General features: G+C 51.9%; 1 protein-coding gene across 9 annotated transcripts in view; it reads left to right on the plus strand.

Moving 5' to 3' along the window:
- ASAP1 (ArfGAP with SH3 domain, ankyrin repeat and PH domain 1) overlaps positions 1-17,118 on the plus strand; it is a 218,077-nt gene that overhangs the window by 190,103 nt on the left and 10,856 nt on the right. For 5 of the 9 annotated variants that reach the window (XM_036337636.1, XM_036337641.1, XM_036337637.1 and 2 more), the window contains 9 exons: positions 1,481-1,614; positions 3,714-3,805; positions 5,309-5,495; positions 5,724-5,809; positions 6,783-6,898; positions 7,025-7,092; positions 7,735-7,791; positions 8,490-8,597; positions 10,653-10,881. In XM_036337636.1, coding sequence (XP_036193529.1) covers positions 1,481-1,614; positions 3,714-3,805; positions 5,309-5,495; positions 5,724-5,809; positions 6,783-6,898; positions 7,025-7,092; positions 7,735-7,791; positions 8,490-8,597; positions 10,653-10,881 — 1,077 coding nt within the window. The remainder of the gene's footprint in view (positions 1-1,480; positions 1,615-3,713; positions 3,806-5,308; positions 5,496-5,723; positions 5,810-6,782; positions 6,899-7,024; positions 7,093-7,734; positions 7,792-8,489; positions 8,598-10,652; positions 10,882-17,118) is intronic. The other 4 variants (XM_036337639.1, XM_036337644.1, XM_036337640.1 and 1 more) reach the window with 3 other exon arrangements.

The raw sequence follows: 17,118 nt of genomic DNA on the forward strand, positions 1-17,118 counted from the left end.
TCTTACAGAGGAGGAAATGGGGGGCTCAGAGGGCAAGTGACTTGCCTAAGGTCACACATCTAGGAGGGGTCACAACATGGGTGCAAACCTGTAGCTCGTAAACATTACAACCCGTGATGTTTTACCTGTGAAAATGGGCTTCTCAGTCCGACATGGCATAGGCCCCTCGGAGACACGACTCGTTTCCTGCCACCCCCGTGATGTGTGGGCTAGGCACTCACTGGGTGGAGGACATGGCAGAGGAGTGTAGATGCCCGGGCACTGACCCATGGAAAGGAAGCTGGCCCACAGGGAGGACCCTGCAGGTTCGGGTAATAGAAATGTTTGTTCCTGCTGTTCCGGAGCCTTTCGGTTGTAGAAACAGAGGCCTAAGGTCTCTGAGAGCCTGAGCTCTTACCCACAGGCACTTGTGGACAGGCCGTCACCGAGATGATGGGCTCATGGGAGTTGTGACTCGGGGTTAAAGATGCCTGTAGAGCAGGCATGTCAACTCCAAGGCTAACACGGGCCACATAAACACGGTTTAAGTGTATGTGGCCGCAAAAAAAACAAAAGCTTCAATTTTCATAGAAACATAGATTTATTTCGATAGAGACATGTTGAATACAAAGGGCTGAAATAAATGAGTCATCGTTAACATAAAATAATAGAACATTTTAATAAAAATAATATTTTTTCTTGAACATGAACTTACCAGGCACTGGATAACTGCACAAATTAAGAAGTGTAACGCAAATAAACCTATGCTCTTCTCTGAAAGCGAAATATTTCCTGTTGGCGCACACCAAACGAGTCAGTCCAAGACTGATGACTTGGCCATTGGCTGCTAAAATAGTCGCTGCTAGTGTTAGTGGAAAGAAGTGGTGCGCCTGCGTGTAAGGCGCATAAGGGAAATGAATGCAACACGATTATAGTCATCAGTCATTAGCGAACATTGTAGTTCATTATTACCAATGATGTATAACAGGATATTATAAAAATTAAGTTATAAAATTTTTATTAAAATGTTTCCTACATACCGTTATATTGGCTGGGCACAAAAACATTCATTGTGGGCCACCTGCGGCCCGCGGGCGGTGAGTTTGACATGCTTGCTGCAGAGCCTGTCCCTGTGCTGGACTGTCCCTGTCGGGGAGGGTGCAGGTGCGGAGGGAGCGCCCCCACCAGGCTTCCAGGTGTTTCTGAAGGCCTCATGGAAGTCTTTCCCACGCTTCACAGGAATAAAGAACTTCATGTGGTTTTTCAATCCAGTATTGAAAGGAAATTTTTTGAAAACGTGTTTTATTACACTTTTTGCTCTCTAACAAGCTATTGGTTTTTATCATAGGCCCTCGGCCAAATGCAAGCATCTATGTCTTCCATTTAAGTCTTCCCCCATAATTCTTTCACGTTTTATCGCTGTTGTTTTAGCATCCTCTGTAGTTGGCACACTACAATTAGATACTTTGTTTGTTCACTGTCTTCACAATCCTCTCCACAGAACCCACCTGGCTTTCAACCAACTTGGGTATTCTGACCTGCATAGAATGTTCTGGAATCCACAGGGAAATGGGGGTCCATGTTTCCCGCATTCAGTCTTTGGAACTAGACAAACTGGGAACTTCTGAACTCTTGGTGAGTAGTGGCCTGTACTTTGGAAGAAAACTTTATACGTTTATTGTCGTGAATGTATTTAGCATATTGCTTTGAGGTTTCTGTTTCTGGTGAGTACACAGACTTCTACTTCCTGAATGTTGTTTAATTTGCATCGTTATTTAAGATGTGAATTTTGTGGTATGTAATGTTGACTGTTTCCGTTTCCTGTGCAAAGAGCTGGTGAGTCAGGCATTTCCATACTTAGTTCAGCTACTGGCTCTCTTTCCTGGGTGGGCTTTTTCAAAGCTGTTTTTTCTTTCAGAATTAGTCTTACATGACTCACTAAAAAGCACAAAGGGAGGTAAGCGCTGAACTCCCACATTCGCTTTACCTATGGGCTCATGTTATCCGAAACAATGACCTAAGAGTTTTTCTGTTTTTACTGTTTGTTTCTAAAAGTACTCGTGAATTGCGAGTAGCCTGTTAGCTCCTGTCCTAAAACCAGTCACTCCTAAGCCTTGACTTCATTGGGTAGTAAGGGAAGGACTATGCAGGTGTGAGCTTATCACCTACCCTTCCCATCATGATTCACCCAAATTTGGGAGCCTTATCGGGTCCCCCCAGTACATAGATCCGGTCGGGAAGGCCCCCTGGGCATCTCCCAGAATGCCTGTGGTCAGAAGCCCTGTCTTGCAAAATTTGAACCTGGTGGCCTGGGATTTATACTAACTGGTCTGTAACAATGAAAGCGCGTGACGTGACATAGGCTCTGTCTCAGACCCGAGGCCCTTGAGCAAACCCTGAGCGAGCCTGGGCCCCCCAGCCGGAAGCCCAGCTCCTCAGGCGCTTGTCCGGTGCACAGCACCCCAGAGTCAGGCCCCCAGCCGGCAGCCGTGTCCTCTGAGCACCCCGTGAGCAACGGGGTCTGTCTTGGGTGTGGGAGCCCCTCGATTTAGGGAGCAGGGAACTTAGGAAGTATTCTGATACCAGCTCCCCGGTCACTCAGGACTGGAGGGGAGAGGCTCAGGGCCAGCACCTGAAACTCCCTCCTTTAGTGTGGAAACGGCATCACCCCATCTCCTTGACTCGATTAATGAAGCCCAGGGTGATAACTGGGAGCAGGAAGAGTCCACATGCTAAACACTCGCCACGTGAGGAACTCACGCCTTTCCCCAGAGACGGCTGTAATGAGCGTTCTTACACTTTATATTGATGCCTACATGATCTGAACGACCAAAGGACCTTCAGGATAAATTTTTTTATAAGGTTCTTGAACCCAGAAGCGTGGAGCTTCTTCATTAGTTGCCTGCCGCATCTTTTTTGTTTGTTTGTTTTAATCTTCACCTGAAGATATTTTTTCGTTGCCTTCAGATAGAGTGGAAGGGAGGAAGGAGGGAGGAGAGGACAGGAGGGAGGCAGAGAAAGAGAGACATCAATTGATTGCCTCCCACTCATGTCCTGACCAGGGTGGGGGGGGGTGGGGGGGACAGGGAACGAACTTGCAACCCAGGTATGAGCCCTTGACTGGGAATCAAACCCGCAACTCTTCGGTTCGTGGGCTGACACTCCAACCACTGAGCACCACCGGCCAGGGCCGCATCTTAATTTGTGTCACAAATATAAAGGAATTCTAAATTCTTTTCTGTCCAATTAGAGTAAACCCCTCAACCAAAAGTGAGGCACGTAGTAAGTGCTCAGCAAATGCTTGTTGACCAGATGGATCAGCGGTTCTCAACCTGTGGATCCCGACCCCTTTGGGGGTCGAACGACCCTTTCACAGGGGTCGCCTAAGACCATCAGAAAACACATATGTAATTACATATTGTTTTTGTGATCAATCACTATGCTTTAATTATGTTCAATTTGTAACAATGAAAATACATCCTGCATATCAGATATTTACGATTCATAACAGTAGCAACATTACAGTTATGAAGTAGCAACGAAAATAATTTTATGGTTGGGGGTCACAACATGAGGAACTGTATTAAAGGGTGGCGGCATTAAGAAGGTTGAGAACCACTGAGATGGATGGATGGCTTGTATCCTGAGTCAAGTGAGGAAGGTACATATTCAGCAATAATAGGGAACTTTTAAACCAGTAGTAACGAGTTTGCTATGTTGTGTTTATGTTACAGTTGGCCAAGACTATTGGGAACAATAGTTTCAATGATATTATGGAAGCAAATTTACCCAGCCCCTCACCAAAACCTACCCCAATGAGTGACATGTAAGTACTTCTAGCATACTGAATTCTTTACCATCTATCATTGTTTTTTCAACCCTCCCCAAAAACATCTTCGTGGTTATAGTACCACCCCCCCAAGAGGAAACCCCATTATGAGGAAAAGGCAGAGCAAAGAAACGTATTTTGCAACGTGCTTCTGGAATGCACAGGTTATTTTCAGCATCACCTCCCCCTCGGGATTGGCGTCTGCTTGGAGGGTGAAGCTTCATGAGGACGATTCTCTAAATCGCGCCTGTTGTGATAAATAGGAGACACAACAGCAGTGGGAGACGCCTGTCAGGTTGGCAAAGGTCCAGATGCGTGACAGCCCCGCGACGAGACTGGGGAAGCAGCCATCCCAGGGTCCCTGGCGCTGCTGGTGGGGATCCAGGTGGCACGCTGCCCGTGAGGAGCGAGCTCGCTGTATTTGTCACAATCAGAAGTGTGTTTACCTGTGACTCAGCAGCTCCACTTCTGGGGGTTCATTCCTGTTGTGTCATGGAGGAAGATGAGGGAAAAAGTGAGTGTCCTTCTGTAGCAGTGATGGCGAACCATTTGAGCTTGGCGTGTCAGCATTTTGAAAAACCCTAACTTAACTCTGGTGCCGTGTCACATATAGAATTTTTTTGATATTTGCAACCATAGTAAAACAAAGATTTATATTTTTGATATTTATTTTATATATTTAAATGCCATTTAACAAAGAAAAATCAACCAAGAAAATAAGTTCATGTGTCACCTCTGACACACGTGTCATAGGTTCACCATCACTGTTCCATAGGCATCTGACTACGTACCTCATGTCTGGCTGCCTGGCTTGGGGAGGGAGGAGGAGGCGTGGGAATGAGTGTGCAAATCCCTCTGGTCGCAGACATGCCATCCAAACTCAGGAACTGAATCGCGGGCATATTTGCTGATCTATCCCTCACTTTTGAACTCTCACAATTTAGTGTCTGGACTCAGGCAGCAAATGGATTTGGACAGCGACGAATACATAAACATACGCTTACTTGACATATTTGCTTGACAAAACCCGGGAAATACCCAGCAAACTTACGTGCTTGCTCTGGGCGGTGTGACTGTGAGACTCCTCCATACACACCTTCTGGTATCATTTTTAGTTTTGAGTCAAGTGAATCTTTAAAACTATTCAAAAATTTTTACATTGACTTTGCACTTGAAATTTGTTTAATACTGTGGGTGACTAGGAAGAACGATATCATTCTTTCTTCTCGCAATCAGTGAAAGTTTTGTGAAGCAGACGCCTGCCTAAAGGTTAGACCAGCCCCTCCTGGGTGGTTATTCGGGCACCAAGTTCACAAAACTATTAGGGGCACGTCCAAGGAGCACGTTTCTTCCACTCTGACATCATCAGATCTCCCAGTAGGTCTATAATGAAGTCTCTTAATTAAAATAACTCTTCTCAGAAAGAAGTGTTGGTCTGCAAAGATATAACCCTTTCTCAGCCCTGGGAAATGACGAGGCTTCGTCTCATGCTCTGTTTAGGACGGCACGGAAGGAGTATATCACGGCGAAGTATGTGGATCATCGGTTTTCGCGGAAGACCTGTTCATCTCCGTCAGCTAAACTGAACGAATTGCTGGAGGCCGTGAGGTCCCGGGACTTACTTGCACTCGTCCAGGTCTACGCGGAAGGCGTGGAGCTCATGGAGCCGCTGCTGGAGCCCGGGCAGGTGAGGCTGCGCTGACATCATCGGGTCGAGAGGAACGTGGACAGTCCGTTTCAAAGATGGCTCGTTATATAATGAGGCTGTAACACACCAAGTGCCCCGTCTGAATCAGGACAATCTGAGAGGGGAGGGGGGTTATTAATAATTACTTTGGGGTAACGACGTGAAGGAAACTGCTCTAGACAAAGTAGGACATGCGACCGCCTGTTTATACTTGCCTGTCCTTTGCAGGAGCTTGGGGAGACCGCCCTTCATCTTGCAGTCCGGACTGCAGACCAGACATCTCTCCATTTGGTTGACTTCCTTGTCCAAAACTGGTATGGTTTCTGTTTGCTCTGAATGGGCCTTGTAAGTTAGCACAGACCAGTGCTGTTAGCAGCCGCGATCAGTAATCAGCACACCCTTCTTAAAGAGCCAGATACTACTTTAGGCTTTGCAGGCCATGAGGTCTCTGTTGCATTCAACACTGCCATTGCAGTTCTGAAAGCAGCCAGTTATGAAGGCAGTATGCAAATGAGTGGGCATGGGCGTGTTCCAGTAAAACTTTATTTACAAAAACAAATGGAGGGCCAGAGAAGGCCTGCAGCTATGGTTCTCCAACCCCTGGTCTACGTAAATGTAAAATCCTGTCTCTGGGTCCAAAACCTCTGCACTTGGGAGATTGGGAAAGAAAAGACTTAACAGGGCAGGTCCACAGGATGTTCATTGTAAGACAGCAGTGCGTGTGGCTGCCTCGGTCGCTGATTCCGACTTGGGACGTGCTAATGGGAGTATAATAGTCAGCACAGGAGCTTTGGACTTGCTGGATTCTTCCTGGGGTAGATCTGTAAGCCACAGAGTTTGAGGAGGAACCGGAGCTCATGTAAAGGAGAGTGAGCAAAACCGTGAGGGCGTTGAACCCACAAGTGACCCAAGCTAAGCTGTATCAGTGCCCAGGCCCCTTAGAGGTGCAGTGGTCGAGACCACTGGTGAAGAACACGCGTTGCCTGCGTTCACATCCTTGCTCCATCATCCATGTCTTGGTAATCTCACCCGCACACTGTGCTCTCTGCAGTAGCACCTTGTGAAGGTTACATGAGCTCAGACAGGGGAAAGCCGAGAGGCAGTGCTGTCAGTACTCAGTGCTGGCCACTGGCGTCCTGTGCTTGTAAATTTGGGTGAATTTGGAAACCTCCTGAGTTTATGATAGACGGGTCTGAAATTGGACTCCGCTGTTAGCCCAGACGTAAGGGGTTCGCCCGCAGTGCCGGTGGGAGAGGCAGCCGTTTTCCCGCCGCTCTGGTTTTTCAGTGGGAACCTGGACAAGCAGACGGCCCAGGGGAACACGGCCCTGCACTACTGCAGCCTGTTCGACAAGCCCGAGTGCCTGAAGCTGCTGCTGCGGAGCAAGCCCACCGTGGACGTGGGTGAGCGCGCGCGTGGGGCCCAGCGGCCGTGGCTGGACCCGGGCTTGCCTGCTGCCCGTGATCTGATCATGTCTCTGCCTTTTCGAGGCCTGTCCTAATCGTGCACATGTCTCTTCCCCATTTCAGTGAACCAGGCTGGAGAGACTGCCCTCGACATAGCGAAGAGACTGAAAGCCACCCAGTGCGAAGATCTGGTAAGCAGCCCTGGCTGGTGTGGCTCAGTGGATAGAGCGTCGGCCTGTGGACCGAAGGGTCCTAGGTTCAATTCCAGTCAAGGGCACGTGCCCTGGTTGTAAGCTCAATCCCCAGTAGGGGGCATGCAGGAGGCAGCGATCAATGATTCTCTCTCATCATTGATGTGTCTGTCTCTCTCCCTCTCCCTTCCTCTCTGAAATCAATAAAAATATATTTTAAAAAATAAAAGAAAAAAATGTGGTAAGCAAGCTAAAATAGACATCAGCTGCCCTGAAGTAGCATTGTCTGAAACTGGAACTGGAGTTAAAAGAAGCAATTTTTTTTTTAACCTTGGCTAAAGAAATTCCGACAAGCACTCTGGCTGCATTTGAAAACACAATAAACGTGTCATCCACCTGTCCTTGGAGGGCAGCTGTGATGAGGAGCTGGGAGGCGGGTGAGAGGCAGTGTTACCACCCGGGCTTACGGGTCACGGTCATCCGGCTTTCTCTGTGGCTCCCGGTCAGGAAGACCTATCTGGGAAGCCAAATAGGCCAGCCAAGGGCAGAGTACGATGGTCTTTAAATGTTAAGCACGCTGCTCTCCCCCTCGCGTCCCTGCATGCACTCACCTTTTCCGCTCCCACTGGTCCCTGCTCACAGCTCCAGGCCGCAGCGGAACACGGTGCTCATAACCTGGGGAAGGTTGAGATAGGAAAGGTAGGTTACCTTCCCGAGCTCCAGGCCCCTGTGGCGCTTTTCTATTCCTCCGAGACTCCTCCGAGCAGGTCTGGGTGTCCCGTCCCCGTGTGTGAATAAGAACAGGGGACATGGATTGAACTGGGACTGTCTGACTTGAAAGACCCACCCCTCGCACTTCCCTGACTGATTTTGCCTTCCAGCCAAGAATTTGCTGTTTTGAGACTCATTTTAATAATATTTTTTTAAAAAATATATTTTATTTATTTTTTACAGAGAGAAAGGGAGAGAGATAGAGAGTTAGAAACATCGTTGAGAGAGAAACATTGATCAGCTGCCTCCTGCACGCCTCCTACTGGGGATGAGCCCACAACCAAGGTACATGCCCTTGACCGGAATCGAACCTGGGACCCTTCAGTCCACAGGCCGACACTCTATCCACTGAGCCAAACCGGCCAGGGCCATTTTAATAATATTTTAAAAAGCTTTACATCCTGGAGAGAAGTCACGTTATCAAACTAAAATAGACCATGCCTGGAATTCCTGGCGGTTTCTCTGAGCTGTCTGCTGGTCCAGCGTGGACGGCCAGGGGGTTGCTTCCAAAGCCGCCGCTGGTGGTTAACTGGGACCCGGGAATAGGTGGGGTTTGCTCAGTGCCGCTATAACGTTGGGGTGTTTGGCGTTTGAATGACAGTGGCTGCTCCCGCTGTTCCTTTCAGCTTTCCCAGGCTAAGTCCGGAAAGTTCAACCCACACGTCCACGTGGAATACGAATGGAACCTGCGACAGGAGGAGATGGATGAGAGCGATGACGACCTGGACGACAAGGTGAGTGTGGGTCAGCCTCTGGGGCTCTGAGTGCGTCTCCCCCGTTTCTCTGCACTAACAGGACTCTGAGTGGGGTCGCTTGGTCTTAGGACCTGATGCACCAGGGCCGTTCTCTTGGCTCAGGCCGGGTGCTCCTTTGGGTCCCACGCAGCAGCTGCATCAGTCAGGGATCTCCAGAGAAACAGCCAATGGGACGCGTATCCCTGGAGAGAGAGCATGGAATCTATTTTAGGGGGTTGGCTCACATGCACCTGAGGGCTGACAAGTCCAAAATGTATGGGCAGGTTGGGAATCCTGGCAATCTTGAGTCCGAAGGCCTCTGGAGCCTCAGGGGGCAGGTGGGGGGACCTCAGTCTTTTCTCCGAAGCCCTTCAGCTCACTGGCTGAGGCCCACCCCATTATGGGGGGTATCCCCTTCACTCCACATCTAAATGTTAACCACACTAAAAAACACCCTCCCAGCCAACTCTTAGGCTGCTGTTTGACCAGACACCTGGGCACCAGGGCTTAGCCAAGTTGACACATAAAATTAGCCCTCAAAACGGCTGACGAGTAAAGAATAAGTTGCTGTTTATCGAGCACTCGCACGTGGACTGGGCAGCGGTAGGCATGTTGCCCGTGTCCCCCCAGGTGGTTCTTAGGAACGCCCACTGTGCTCTTGTCCCTGCTGCAGAGGAGAAAACTGGCACACGGACATTTTGCAACTCGTCTGCAGTGTCAGCTGGTGGAGGCGGTCTCGGTCAGACCTGCTTCTGTCCGGCTCCCAGAGGTCGTTCTCAGCGAGCTCTGAGGCTGGCTGCGCACCCTTCACTGGGCGTGTGGGGGCGATGCTCCTTCCCAGGCAGGATGTGAGGAATGGCCAGCGCTGGCCGGACAAAGGTGCCCTGAGGCATTCCCACTTTAGAGGAGACATTTAGAGGCGACAGTGGAAACCCTAATAATGGGAATTGGGGGGTTGCTGAGGAGTGCTCGGAGGACACAGCAGTGAAGACCCGTCAAGGACGGGCAGTGGAGATGGGCTCCTAAGGTAGGGAGGAGCTTGCCGGGCCGAGGAGGAGGAATGCATTCTTCCAGGAAGGGAGAGCAGCATGTGCAAAGGCCTGGGGGTCATGCTGGAGCCCGGATGTCTGAGGAGAGGTTAGAAGCACCGTGTGTGAGGCGACCTGCATGTGGGCTGGGCGGAGAGAGGCAGGACGCCGCCGCAGGGTCAGGCCGCCCAGATCAGGGAGGCTCTGTGGGCCACATGTGACCTTTCGGCTTTGGAAAAGCCAATGAATTTTTCAAATTAACAACCAGTAGCAGTGAGGAGCCAACAGAGATTTCTTGTGGGAAGGGCATGTTTCCTACCTGCCCTGCGTCTGTGTGGAAAACGGATTGAACGAGACGGAATCGGGCTGTTCAGGGGCCATTGCTCCTGTGGGAGCTGAAGGATCCTGTGCACACAGTCCGAGGGCGTCCCTGAGCTCTCCACGCACAGCCGGTGACTGGCAGACACGGAGGGTCCTGACTCGGAAAGCAGTGGATGCTAAAGCTGTCACCAGGATACAGACCCAGGGCACCTCACAGGCATGAAAATGGTTTTGAATCCAGGAGGTGGAGTTGGGCCTGCAGGTCTGAGTCAGCATTGGGGCCAGTCAAAGCCAGGGGTGTGGATGAGGTTACTTCTACGCGGATGCAAGTGAGAAGAGAGGTAGGATTGAGAATCTCGGCTTCAAATGGCTGACCACAAAGGAGCGTTTAATGTGGCCACTTGTAGGCGGTTGGGAATCTGTTCAAATGCTGGTGGCCGTGGCCTGCACCCGGAGGGACCTACAGATTAAAGGTTAAACCTAACTGGGACCTTATGCTTCTGGCCGCTGCTGACCCCTAACCAGTGTTTCCCTAACATGACCCTGGCAGTGGTGACACGAGGATCGGAAGCGTAAGGTCTGCGTCCTTCCCTGTCCTGTGTGGTCCTCTCGGGCCAGGGTTGTGGGTGCCCAGGTTCCCCCTGGAGCCCGCCCGCAGTGGCGCCCGGATGGTTGTCTCACCCTCTGCACTGTTCTCTCCCTACAGCCGAGCCCCATCAAGAAGGAGCGCTCGCCGCGCCCCCAAAGCTTCTGCCACTCCTCCAGCATCTCCCCACAGGACAAGCTGGTGCAGCCGGGATTCGGCACCCAGCGGGACAAGCAGCGGCTCTCCTACAGCGCCTTCACCAACCAGATCTTCACTTCCACGAGCACAGACTCCCCCACGTCACCCACCTCGGAGGCACCTCCATTGCCTCCTCGAAACGCCGGCAAAGGTACGGGCTTTGAGAAGGGCCTCGTGGCTCCGTCCTCAGGGCTAGGAGTCACACAGCCTGGAGGTAGAATTGCCAGGCGCACGTGGGTGGCAGAGTCTGGAGTGGGGTGCCAGCACCAGCAGTCAGGTAGGCGGTGTTGTGGGCACGCCTCACGCATTCTGTGTGAACCTCACAGCAGTCCTGTCTGGGGTGTGCTCTTCATGCCCATTTTGCAGATATGGAAACAGGCTTAGGGAGGTAGAGTGGCTTGTCAAGGTCATGTAGCTGGTAGGTGGTAGAGTTGAGATTCAATCTGAGGTCCACATAGGGTCCAAGACCTGGGCTCTTTCCTCTTTCGTAAGGATTCTTGTTTGTGAAAGTGGCTTTCCTCTAGACCAGCATGCCTCTCTTCTGGAGACAGTGTGGCAGCAGCATTAGTTACAGGTGGAGCCCTGGAGGCCCTAGACCCAGTCTTTCCCATTTCCTGTTCACAGTGAGTGGGGTGCGACAGTGGCTGGCATTGTGGGGACTAGAGGGACAGTGGTTCAGAGATGCTGAGTGTGGGACCTCCGGTCTTGGCTGTGCGGATGCTAACCAGGCCCTGTGTGACCTGAGCCCACCCTCCCGTCCCTCGACGAGGCAGGCCGTGCGGCAGAATCCTCCCCGGAGGAGGTGATTGGCAGGCGTGTCGGATGCCCCCGAGAGGCTAATGCCAGGGCCACCGCTCTGTTCTCTAGCAACAAGTGCTTGTCCTGCACCCCTGGGTCCACAGAGACCATCCTGTGCAGGAAGTCGGCGTGTTCCCTCACAGGGACGGGGACAGATGAGGCCCAGAAATGCCCACATCAAAGGGTCCCACAGCCGGAGAAGTCGAGAGGCCCCGGGCCGGAGCCTGGGGTTTGTTCTCAGCCAGGGCTCCCCCTGCACAGCGCAGCGCAGCGCAGTGGCTCACGCGCTTCCAGGCCTCCCCGCACACAATGCGGGCCTATTGCAATCACACTGGGGCTATTTTCTGGGAAATGTGAGCTTTATTCAAAACAGTGTTTTTTCAGAGCTTATTCTCCATTGAAATGGTGCTATAAATGGGAGCTGTGTTCTTAGAGACCCCGAATGGCCTCATCGATCATAACGTAACAGAGAAAAGTTAAACGGAGGCTTTGGTGTGAATAGTTCTCATCGAAGATAACCAGTGACCGTGACTGTGACAGCACGTGTGAGCCAGAAGTTTCACCAGCAGTGTGTTTCTTACTGTTCCTCACGTTTGCTGGCACGTACCTAAGTCAGGCGTCCACATCCTCTGTAAACCACTGACGATAGATTGGGCCTTAGCCCTGGGCTGTGCGGGCATCATGTGAAACTCCCCAGCAGGGGAGCGGCCTTCTCGGGAAGCTGAAGGGACCCGAAGCATGGGCTGCGTCCCGCCTCTCGCCGGGCTCACATGCCGTGCACTCGGGGAGCGGTCAGGCGCAGAGCGAGTTCGTAGAGGACGTTGTTGCAGATCGGCTGGTGCTCAGTGCGGAGGTGGCTCCCCCTGGCTTGTGGCCCTTACTTTTCCCCGTTCCATTCTATTGAACCGATAGACACGTTTACCTGAAAGCGAGGATGTCCTGCCTGGGTGGCTCGGGCTGCCCACCTTCCGTGGCGCGTCCCGCCGAGGCCTCTGCTGGCAGAAGTCCCTGCCCTGAGAGTGAGGCAGGCTCTGAAGGGGAGGCGGAGACGGACACTAAAGTTAAAGTCCCCCAATCCTCGGACTGAGCGAGGAAAGAGGAATCATTCTGAATCCAGCTCAGGAATATTTTCCGGAAACTCCAGCTGCCTCATCAAAATGCAAGGAAGTTTGACCTCATTGCCTCCAAGCAAAGCCTCCTTGTGCTCGGGCAGAGCTGTCAGCAGCGGCAGAATCGTCGATTCAGGGCCCTTACGCCGTCCTGGAGCCTAGACAGGCACGCTGGCGGCTCCCCCTCTGCGGTGGGAGGCCCAGCGGGATGAGGTCAGAGCCGTGATTTAAGTGCAGCTCCCGCCCCACTGTGCGCTCCTGAGGACTAGATAAACCAGTGGTTCTCAACCTTCCTAATGCCGCGACCCTTTAATACAGTTCCTCATGTGGTGGTGACCCCCAGCCATAAAATTATTTTCGTTGCTACTTCATAACTGTAATTTTGCTACTGTAAACAGTATGTAATTATATATGTGTTTTCCGATGGTCTTAGGCGACCCCTGTGAAAGGGTCGTTAAACCCCCAAAGGGGTCGCGACCCACAGGTTGAGAACCGCTGCGATAGACGTTCCCAGGCTTGCCAGGATCACTGCGTCTTTCATCTTTCAGCTAAAATCAGGTCATAGGACCAGGATATCTGAGAGCAAGAGGATGCTGAAAGGTTAGGCCAGTCCACAGCCCATTGCACAGCGACAGCCCGGGGAAGGTTAAGGGACTTGAGGTCACTCGGTGGCTGCGATGGGACAGAAAATTGAAATGGGCCTTAGGACCTGTCCGACCAGATCGCCTAGATTCTCCCTCTGTGTGTCGGGGAAGACGGTCCATCTCCTCTGCCCTCCTGGTGGACTTGCCATCAGAACCCAGAGAGACCGACCACCCAGGAGAAAGGCTCTAGGAGAGCAGAGCCCGGGCTGCTGGGGGGCTCCTGCTAGGATTGCTGGGCTGCGGCTTTGGGGGGCCCCTAGAATCTGGAAAGTGTGGCGAGCACCGTGAGACTGTCCCCCAGAGCAGGCCCTTGAAAACAGACACCAGTGCTACAGCTTCACCGGGTTTTCATTAACGGTAAGCTATGGACCTGCCTCTTCCTCCCAGTGTGCGACTCCATGCCTCTCACAGCGGCGGCCAAACTGCAGCTGAGCTGGGACAGGTGTGGACACTGGTGAGGAGGAAGGGGGCATTCAGCTCAGCCTGGCATGTGGCAGGGCTGCGCGGGCGCCGTGCTGCTGGCCTGGGGCCCCCTGCTGTGTGGGGTCCTGGTCGGTCTGCGCGGGGTCCGTGTGTCTGCACACTCCAGCTCGAGGTGCCCGTTTCCCCATCTCAGCGCCTGCCTTCCCACGCACAGTTCCTCTCTGAATGAACCCATTGTCTTTACCCTGTAAAGTAACAAAGTTTCTACTCTCCAGCTCTATACTGTGAAAACCATGGGAAAGTGGGAAAATTGTCATTCGCACTGTCCACAGCTGTACAGATGCAACCCGTGTCGTTCACACACAGGTGGCGTGTTAGAATTCTGAAGTTACACAGAGAGTGCCAGGAAAAGTTGTAAGCCCTCTTCTGGGTCTTGTTTTCCTTTGAACGAGTTATATTTCAGTGGGTCTCCCTGCATGGAAGACCTGGGTTTTCTGTTTGACCAACAGCCAGAGGTATGAGGACTCTGGAAAGGAATCCGCCTAGCTTCCACCACGGACCCTCCTTAGCCCAGAGCGTGCGGGCAGTGGGGAAGGCCTGTGGATCTTGCCCGCAGGAAGCTGACGGCAGGAAAAGCAGGCAGAGAAGCTAGTGACGTCGGTCCTCGTGGGAGGTCAGAGATAAAAGCAATGGCTCTGGGCAGAGGGCTGGGTCCCAGGAGGCGTCCTGAGATGACCTTTGAGCCCACCTGACCGGGGAGGATGCTCCCATCAGAAGGGACTGCTGCCTCCCAGGAGGAGAAGCTGGAGGCTGCGGTGGCGCTGAGCCGGCCAGAGTCCCTCAGCTGATTCCCTGCAGGGACTGGCTGTCCTCCACTCCGAGCCGCGGTCTCTGATGGCAGTGCGGCAGGAAGGTGGGTTCCAGGTGGCGCGGTGAGGCTCCTGGCTGCGGGCCACCACGCCGCGCTCAGAACGCGCGGGAGCTCCACGGGACTCAGGAATGGAGGGGGAGGTTTGACAGGCATGTTGGTTGGGATTCTAGGAATGAATTTTTTAAAATATCTATGTGTGGGTGTAGTTGAATGACTTCAGGGCAGTTTTTCTGGATTTCAGTGGATAGATTTCCTGGCTTTTAAAGATGGAGCCTTACTGGGGGAGGTTGAATTCAAGCTATTCATCCATTAGTTCAGTGTTAAATTACTAGATCCAAACTACTGTACACCAGAACCTGTGGCCTGGCGAGCAAGACAGGCCATCAGCACGTAAACAAAGCTGTCATCACAGACGCCGTAGCTGATGGGAAGAAAGGCTGACATGGTATGAGGAACACCGGTCTCTTCCCTTTGAAATGATCCCAGAGGCTCGGTTTTGCTCGGTTTGTGGTTACGGGACGACCCTGGCCTGATGGCCCCTGAAATCGCCTGCACACACAGCATTGCTCAGACATCGCTCCCTTAGCGCTTTGCCTGGTGGTGTGTGGTTCCAGACAGGATTTGGAACCTATTGAATGACCTTTCGGATGCAGTGCCCCAGCGCGTCCCTAGGTGGCGATAGAGATGAACTTGTCCATTATCCAGTCCCCGCTTACTTCCAGGAGGAAGTTGCACTTCCTCACACTGCATTCGCTGCTGCCCTGGCTTTGGGGAACTGCAGCATTGCAGGAGGGGGTGAGTGCCTCCCTGTCCCAGAGGCCTGGGGTGTGGTCCCAGCTCGCCCCGTGTGCCTGCCACCCTAAAGTCTCCAGGTCCCCACTTTCCTGGCTGCACAGCGGGGACCGTAATTCCCCACCCGCATGCTTTACGGGGCCTTTATGAAAAGCAAGGGGAATGGCCTGTGCGGACACTTTGGGAAACTGAAAGCTTCAGACAAGTGCAGGGGTGCAGTCACAGTGACTGTGCTTCAAAGATAAAGTGGTCCTGGGATTGCCCTGATCTGGGGTAACGGCAGGCTTCGAGATGTAGGGCATCATCGCATTGAGAGAATAAAGTACATAGAGGGCCACTGAATCCCAAAGGCCAAGCGAGAAACCAGTTACCGACTGAGAAAATGGTTAAGTCGATGTCGGTACTGATCGGTAATTGATCATGGGAAGCGTCAGTGCTACGTCACCAGGCGGAGGCCAGCAGTGACTGAGCTTCCCTTTGACACGCAGACTGTAGAAAGCTCTTCGGGAGCCTGTCTGGATCGCAGGTACCTCCCGTCCTGTGTTCACATGTGGTGTGGCCGTGTTCTCCGCTTTTCTTTGTTTCTCCCCTTTTTTATTGACTTTTAATTTTAACGTTTGCGGGAGCAGTTATTCATGAACACAGTTAAAATGTCCGCCTGGTGACAGTCACAGAGACGTGTGTCCAGTGCCGAGCAGGTACTGCCTGGGACCCACCAGCACTTCAGTGTCACTTTCCAGAAACAAAACTAACAGCAAACTTTTTTTTCTTTCTTAAAACATCAGTTTAAATAAGTCAACATTTTTGCAGTAATGGTGTGTATGTGTGTGTGTGTGTGTGTGTGTGATATTCATAAGATTACTACTAGCCTGTCTTTGTCTCTGAAGAAACCTGAGTCTTTTTTAAAATCTATAGAAACCAATGTCTAATGTATATAACCTATTGAGTTTCTAATATAATAGGTGGTTTATGAGGTCCAGAACAATCATCAGAATTGGAGGAAGAAAGAGTTTTTGGATTTCTTTTTTCTTCTGAGTAATTCTTTTTACTTCAGCATCCTCCATTATTTAAACAAGTCATTAAAAACAACAACTCGGGCCCTGCCAGTGTGGTTCAGTTGGGTTGAGCATCCTCCCATGGACCTGAGGGTGGCGGTTCCGCTCCCGGTCAGAGCACATGCCTGCATTGCCGGCTCGATCCCCGGTAGGGGGCAGGCAGGAGGCAGCAGATTGATGTTTCTCTCTCTCTCCTTCTCCCCTCTCCCTAAGATCAATAAAAATATATTAAAAAAGAAAACTTGGGCAAAGTTTACGGACTTAAAGGCAAGACTGTGGCGGAGAGAAGAGTCCTATTCTGTGGCCTCGAGCCTCAGCCTGCGGCCCTCGAGGCGGCGGCCTGTTCTGCTCTGGCTCATTGATTTCCCCGGCGGTGCCTCCTCCTCAGTAGCTTCCGCCACGATTCCAGTGACTTATTGTTCAAAGCGCGTGGTTTTTTCCCGTTGGACCTAAGTGATCTCAACGCATTGGCATGTCATGCTCACTGGTCTCCTGTTTCTTAAAGATACACACTCACCTCCCCTTTGTTGTCACTGTTTCTCACCAGCAACTTTTAGAAACCCTGTTTGGGCATCACTGGGCTGACGGGCGCGGCCACCTCCGGCCTGCGCTTTTGTCCCTCCCCTTGTCGTGCCGCCGTCGATGTGTGAAGTGACTGCACACCGGCTGTTCGATGAGACCGGGACTGACCTTCCT

The sequence above is a fragment of the Myotis myotis genome, unplaced genomic scaffold (genome assembly GCF_014108235.1).
Source record: "Myotis myotis isolate mMyoMyo1 unplaced genomic scaffold, mMyoMyo1.p scaffold_m19_p_16, whole genome shotgun sequence".
In the NCBI taxonomy this organism is placed as follows: domain Eukaryota; kingdom Metazoa; phylum Chordata; class Mammalia; order Chiroptera; family Vespertilionidae; genus Myotis; species Myotis myotis.